Genomic DNA, 7,340 nt, shown 5'->3' on the forward strand with positions numbered 1-7,340 from the left:
GAAAGATCTGACCCAGTCCTCTTGACATCCGCACATAAAGTATTTACAAGTATTGATGAGATCAGTACTTGTACATAGGAAGAAACATGTCTAGCAGTGTGAAGTTTTTCACATAACTATTCAGCATTATTACTTCTTGGAGATCAAAAACTTCTTGACGAACTAATATTTTCTGTATGTTCACAATAATTCTGACTTAATCATTTGTGTTGTGTTTCAGTGCAGTACGGAGTAGTTTTGTTTTCAGTGTCATTGTTGATCTCTTTGCAGCATCCCAGTATTCACTGGAAATAGCTGGGGTTTTTAGTGACTATAAATTAGATCAGAGTAGGTTCTTTTTAACAAAGTTAAATAAGGCATAGATATAATTCTGCTTTTAAGATGTTGATTGCATGCACTATCATGTTTTGAAGTACTTTTAATACTATTTTCTAAAAAGTCACAGCAGTAATATTGGAGCTATTGACTGTGCTGTAAGGGTGACTTGACCAGTTAGGTTCCCATAAACATCACATTCTTGCATTAAATTAGAACTCACATTTATTAATGAGTTCTGGGGTTAGTTTCTTTGTGCTGGGACCTTTTTTTTTTCTTTTTAAAGAGATGATAGCAATGGATGTTCCCAGAGGTACTCAGCAAAATTAATGAATTCTTAATTTTGAAGATTAACAAAGAATAGAATTAACTTGAAACTTAAAAAAAATGAGTGAGTGTAATTCAGTTTGTCAAAATAGCCGTTTTGTCTACAAGGAGTCTGTTTTGACCAAACTTAAATGAATTGTGCCCCTCTTAGAGTCATTTCTTCCTCTCGGTTAAATTAAAAGTTTACTAATGACACTTCAGATTACTTACATGCTTGAATGTGTTTAAATGCTTTCAATGTGTTGAACACTGAGGATCACTTTTTTCCTTTTTTTTTTTCTAGCAAGACCTCATGACTTCTTTGATGCGCAGACACTGGATGCTATAAGACATCGAGCCATCTGCTTTAACCTCTCAGCACATATAGAAAGTTTAGGAAAAGGCCACAGTGTTGTATTTCATAGTACTGTAAGTATATATATTATCTATAAACAAAAGATGATTTTTATGTGCATGAAACTTACTTGTCCTGTTCTACAAGGCTGATGATTGTTACAAATACCTGTGGCCTCTATTAGAAGTTTTTCCCAAATGATTACTCCTGAACTTTATGGGCATAGAGCACCAGCTGCAAGTGGAGATTTGCAGGTGTTTAGCTGTTACTGTGTTTAAATCTCATTCTAGTTTTCCTGGCCACATGGATTTTTACAGTGCTGTGAGGAAAGCAGATGATCTTCCAATTCACAGCTTGCTTTAATGTGAAAGATTATCCAGACAGACTGCTCTGGTTGTGGAGACTTGCCTCTGGTTATTGGAATAATTTATAAGGAGATGGAGTTAGAGGGAGGAATGTGCTCTAAAATTGCTTTGAATTAACTTGGAGGAAGTGGTAAAAGTCCATTTAGCTTATCTGTGCATGCGTCACTCTAGATGGTAGGGGGTTGATTAGATCTGAAATTGCTTAGACCTCAGTGGTGGGAGAGGTCATACCAGTGGGAGAACTGTTCTAAGATTCCAACCCTGTGCTGCTCTTTGCTACCCTGTTGTAGTGTGCTGCTACCATTGTGTGGGCTTATGCTGGACATAAAATCATAGAATCATTTAGGTTGGAAAACACCTTTAAGATCATCGAGTCCAACAGTAAACCTAACACTGCCAAGTTCACCACTAAACCATGTCCCTAAGCACCGCATATATATGTCTTTTAAATACCTCCAGGGATGGTGACCCAACCACTTCCCTGGACAGCCTGTTCCAATGCTTGACAATCCTTTCAGTGGAGAAATTCTTCCTAATATCCATCTAAACCTCGCCTGTTGCAATTTGAGGCCATTTTCTCTTGTCCCATCGCTTGTTACATGAGAGAAGAGACGAGACACCCCCCTGGGTACAACCTCCTTTCAGGTAGTTGTAGAAAGTGATAAAGTCTCCCCTCGGCCTCGTCTTCTCCATGTTAAACACCTCCAGCTCCCTCAGCTGCTCCTCTTAAGACTTGCCCTCCAGACCCTTCACAGGCTTTGTTGCCCTTCTCTGGACACGCTCCAGCACTTCAATGTCTTTGTTATAGTGAGGGACCCAAAACTGCACACAGTACGTGAGGTGCAGCCTCACCAGTGCTGTGTACAGGGGGATGATCACTGCCCTAGTCCTGCTGGCCACACTATTTCTGATATGAGCCAGCATGCCATTGGCCTTCTTGGCCACTTGGGCACACTGCTGGCTCATATTCAGTTGGTTGTCAACCAGCACCCCCAGGTCTTTCTCTGCCAGGCAGCCTGCCACTCGTCCCCAAGCCTGTAGGGTTGCATGGGGTTGTTGTGACCTGAGTGCAGGACCCGGCACTTGACCTTGTTGAACCTCATAGACTTGGCCTCAGCCTATTGGTCCAGCCTGTCGAGATCCCTCTGTAGAGCCTTCCAACCCTCAAGCAGACCAACACGCCCACCCAACTTGGTGGTGTCTGCAAACTGGCTGAGAGTGCACTGGATCCCCTCATCCAGGTAATTGATAAAGATACTGAAGAAAACTGGCCCCAGTACCGAGCCCTGGGAAGCACTACTGGTGTCCGGCCACTAACTGGATTTGACTCCATTCACCACCACTCTTTGGGCCTGGCCATCTGGCCAGTTTTTTTACCCAGTGAAGAGTGCGCCCATCCAAGCCATGAGCAGCCAGTTTCTCATGGTTTAGTGGACAGGGTGGCATCAGGTGTACGGTTGGACTTGATGATCTTTGAGGTCTCTTCCAACCATAATGATTCTATGATTCTATGATTCTAGGAGAATGCTGTGGTAAACAGTGTCCAGGTGGACAACATCCACAGACTTTCCCATATCCACTAAGCAGGTCACCTTCTCATAGAAGGAGATCAAGTTAGTCAAGCAGGACCTGCCTTTCATAAACCCATGGTGACTGGGCCTGATCACCTGGTTGTCCTGTACATGCCGTGTGATGGCACTCAGGATGATCTGCTACATAACCTTCCCCAGCACCGAGGTCAGACTGACAGACCTCTGTAGTTCCCCAGATCCTCCTTCTGGCCCTTCTTGTATATGGGCATTACATTTGCTAACTTCCAGTCAACTGAGACCTCCCCGGTTAGCCAGGACTGCTGATAAATGATGGAAAGTGGCTTGATGAGCACTTCTGCCAGCTCCTTCAGTACCCTTGGGTGGATCCCATCCAGCCCATAGACTTGTGTATGTCCAAGTGGTGTAGCAGGTTGCTAACCATTTCCCCTTGGATTATGGGGGCTTCGTTCTGCTCCCTGTCTTCTGGCTCAGGGGGCTGAGTATCCAGAGAGCTGGTCTTGCTACTAAAGACTGAGACAAAGAAGGCATTAAGTACTTCAGCCTTTCCCTCATCCTTTGTCACTATGTTTCCCCTGCACATCAGCTATATTGAAGACACTCAGCCTAAACTCTGCTTTGAAAAGAAAATGTGGAATAGAAGCAGTCTTGTGCATGTATGCTGTTATACTGAGCTAATGGTCACTTCGGATGCAACCACGTTTTGCATAACTTGCAAGCATTAGGACATTGAACTTGAATGGTGACTGTCTGAATAGCGTAATACGATTTGTGTGGGCCACCTTCAGATGAAGAAAAAATGTGTAATTATCAGGGGCATCAATTTGAAAGGTGAAAAATATGAAGATAAAATTGTCTTGCTGTCTGAAAACTGACATAAATTATGTAGGTTTATTTTTTTAATGCATCATAAGGATAATGTCAGCACCATCCAGTATTTTAGAGGATGGATATCCTAGTGAAAAAATACTAACATGAAGAATTTCTAGGCAGTCACTGTAGATACCTTTCATCTCCTATGAAAAGGCACTTGTTATTTTTGTATATATTTTTTTAACACATCGTTTTCTTTATAGATGTGGAAAGCTATAGAATGCAGTTATCAATAAAACCTTTTTGAATAAATGTTTTTGCCATCCAGAGTTCACCTTTGACTGCATTATGAATTTTTTTCTGCTTAATTTGTTTTATTGGAGTCAAATTCTTAGTACTCTGATTCTCTGAATTTTCAGATGGAAAAAGTCAAGCATTTCCATTTAACCTAAAGAACAGATACTACACTGACTAAAAAATGCCTCTTATAGGTTACCCTGTCCTCTGCCCCGACTCCCTAGCTTTTTGAAGTGGCTGTTATTAATTCTCTAAAATATTTAAATACTAAACTGTTCTTCACTCGTTTTAGCTTTTTTAGATATTTCAGTTCAGCGGTCACATGTATTGATACTAGTTACATGTGTTTTGAAATCTTTAAAACACAGTAAGTGAATAAAGAAAGATGCATACTAATTTATGGGGTGAATTTTTTTCTTTTTCCAGAAGAGGTCAGCAGCACTCCATTTCTGATTTGAGACAAATTTGCACATTTCTTTCACAGAGATAAATTAAATTTCCCTTTTGTTTCTGGGACAGTGCGTGAAATTTTGAGGGTATAGTAAGAGTTTTTTCAAATAAAGCTGTATTGAGCATACATCTACTGGCTGAATTATATTTTTAAATGAAAAATTTAAATGAACTTAAGTTCTTTATGAAACAATTTGAAATCTTCAGTGGATCATTATTGCAGACATCCTAGATTTCTTCCATTCCAGTTTAACTTTTGCAGGCTTGACCATAAATCTCTGATTACTAGTGTCAGAATAGCAAATCATTTTTTCAATTGCTTTTTTGCAAAATATTTGCAATTTTGCATTTGTATGCACCATAGCTGTGTTTCTGACTCTAGCCTGCCTAGGATATGCTAAGATTTTCATTGCACTAATTGTGATAAAAGTGGAAACTTTTTATAAAAACTTCTTTAAATTTTACAATTTCAAAATACATGTGGGAAAAAGCAATGGCAGCTATAGATGCCAGATTTCTGACATGTCCTAACAGAATGGTAACATACTACTTTGATGTTAAACAAAAATAGGCTTGTTCCATATATGGAGAGAGGATCTTTCATCCCAGTCTAAAACAAGTGAATTGCTCAGATTGAGTATAGATTATTTAGTAGGGACCAGATAAGGCAATGATATGGGGAAAAGGTCTGCAAAATTGACGTTGAATACAAGTATATCTCTCTGTGTGAAAGCGTCCTAGCTATAACTTTCATAGCTTTCATGTATTATATATGATTAACTCTTGTTACAAAATATATTTTTTTTTAATTTTCTACTGCTATAAGTTACTTTCTCCTCCTATTAAACTTCTCTGCGTGTGTGAAAGCTGTTTCAAGCCCTTAGTTTAGCACTGATTACTTGGAGATGTTACTAGGGCTCTAGAATAAGAGAATGGTACTTGCAGTGGTATAATTCAGGCAGTATTTGAATTGCCCTAAATTTTATACTCTGAATCTCTTTTACACATCAGTGTTGCCTTTTTTTAAGTCTTTACAAATACCTCACTTTTCAGTGTGATGATGGTAAGACAGCAGAGCTCTAAATTTTGTACTGCATATTCCTGAAAATGAGAAATCGTTAATGTCAGAGTTTGTCTGTACTTTTTTTCCCACTGTTGGCAAATGCAAGTGATGATATTGGATGTTCTCAGAGAGATCTGTGAAGTTCTGGAATCACCATGTATTACACTGTAAATCCCTATTGAAGCAGTGCTATTGATTATGTGATAGAGTGACAGCAACCCCTGCTTTAACTAGTACTTAGATTTAATATGCATCTGTGACTTGTGTATTTTGTATGGTTTCCTAGTTCGTATTCTTCAAGTTTTAGATAGGATGAGGACTTTTGGGAGAGTAACTTCCTTCTAACTCGGGTGTAGCCGGTTTACTGTGTCCAAATTCTAACATTTTAAAATGTCACTGGTAAACTTTTCAGTACGTGGTGTCCATGATGCTTACATTACATGAGAGAACACAGGTGTCTCCCTAAAACTTGAAGGTTAATTTGAGAATGAGCTGGACTGTAGAAGAAGATACATGGTTTTGAATGGGAAAGTGGATGAGAACTGAGTTTTGTTTGCCATGTAAAGTGAGCTTTGGCTTACCTTTATTTGGTTCCAGGCACAGGTGCTGCACTCTACAGCAAAGAAACTGAGTTTGCAGAAGCAGCAGCGTGGATTCTGGGCAAGAGCTAAATCTTAAAGTTGGAAGGGCTTGGAGGAGTGCTTTCTAAATTGTTATTTAAAAAAAAAAGGATTTTCCTCCCTGCTCCAAATTTAGCAAAAAGTTATATCGTGTTGAGGGTATGGCTTGAGACTTATGAGGAAAAGTCTTAGCAATGTTTCACATACCTAAATTAAAGAACCATATTGTATTCTTTGATACAAGAGTCAGTTAAACTTTGTCTAATTGGCAAAGATTACTTAAGAAAAAAAAATTTTTTTACTGTCATTTATCTACAGTATCCCACTATGACATCCTATTGCAGCTCTTGCAGGAGCATTCCTTCAGTTTATCTTGAATTGCCTGATATCAAAAGCAGATTTTCTCACTCTGCCTTCCAATCCCATTTCCAGATGAATTGTGAATATATAGTAAAGGAGAGATCCTAAAACCTAGGGCTTACTAATGGAAACCTCCTCCTTTTGGAAGGAACTGTGCATTACTGTACTTCATTTATTACTTCTCTAACTTCAGGCCATTGGATGGCCCTTGTCATATCTCATGGCAACTTGGTTTAAAACCTTCTAGTGTGAGGCTTCAATATTTTTTAGAAAGTCAGTATATCAGACACTGTGGTGGGTGTATAGCTGCTCTATCACTCCCTTCCTCAGCTGGACAGGGGAGAATAACATATAATGAAAGGTTTGTGAGTCGAGATAAGGACAGGGAGAGATCATTCACCAATTACTGTCACTGGCAAAATAGACTCAAGTCAGGGAAATTAGTTTAATTTATTACCAATCAAATCAGAGTAGGACAATGAGAAATAAAACTGAGTCTTAAAAACACCTTCACTCCACCCCTCTCTTCTTCCTGGGCTTAACTTTACTCCCAATTTCTCTACCTCCTCCCCTCCAGCAGGGCAGGGGTCAGGGAATGGAGACTGGGGTCAGTTCATCACCCGCTGTCTCTGCTGCTCCTTCCTCCTCAGGGGGAGGACTCCTCACACTCTGCCCCTGCTCTAGCCTGGGGTCCCTCCCTTGGGAAACAGTTCTCAACCAGCTTCTCCAATGTGAGTCCTTCCCATGGGCTGCAGTTCTTCACGCACGGCTCCAGCGTGGGTCCCTTCCCTGGGGTGCAGCCCTTCAGGCACAGACTGCTCCAACCCGCGTGCCCCGCGGGGAACC

At 40.2% G+C, this 7,340-nt stretch overlaps 1 protein-coding gene across 1 annotated transcript in view; it reads left to right on the forward strand.

Moving 5' to 3' along the window:
• Positions 1 to 220: 220 nt before the first annotated feature.
• Positions 221 to 7,340, forward strand: part of LOC104158801 (zinc finger protein AEBP2-like) — a gene marked incomplete at its 5' end in the record, with an annotated part of 15,795 nt that continues 8,675 nt past the window's right edge. The window contains 2 exons of the mRNA XM_009696546.1: positions 221 to 327; positions 926 to 1,050. Of these exons, the coding sequence (XP_009694848.1) occupies positions 221 to 327; positions 926 to 1,050 (232 nt within the window). The remainder of the gene's footprint in view (positions 328 to 925; positions 1,051 to 7,340) is intronic.

This window comes from Cariama cristata, unplaced genomic scaffold, assembly GCF_000690535.1.
Source record: "Cariama cristata isolate BGI_N322 unplaced genomic scaffold, ASM69053v1 scaffold18923, whole genome shotgun sequence".
Lineage (NCBI taxonomy): Eukaryota > Metazoa > Chordata > Aves > Cariamiformes > Cariamidae > Cariama > Cariama cristata.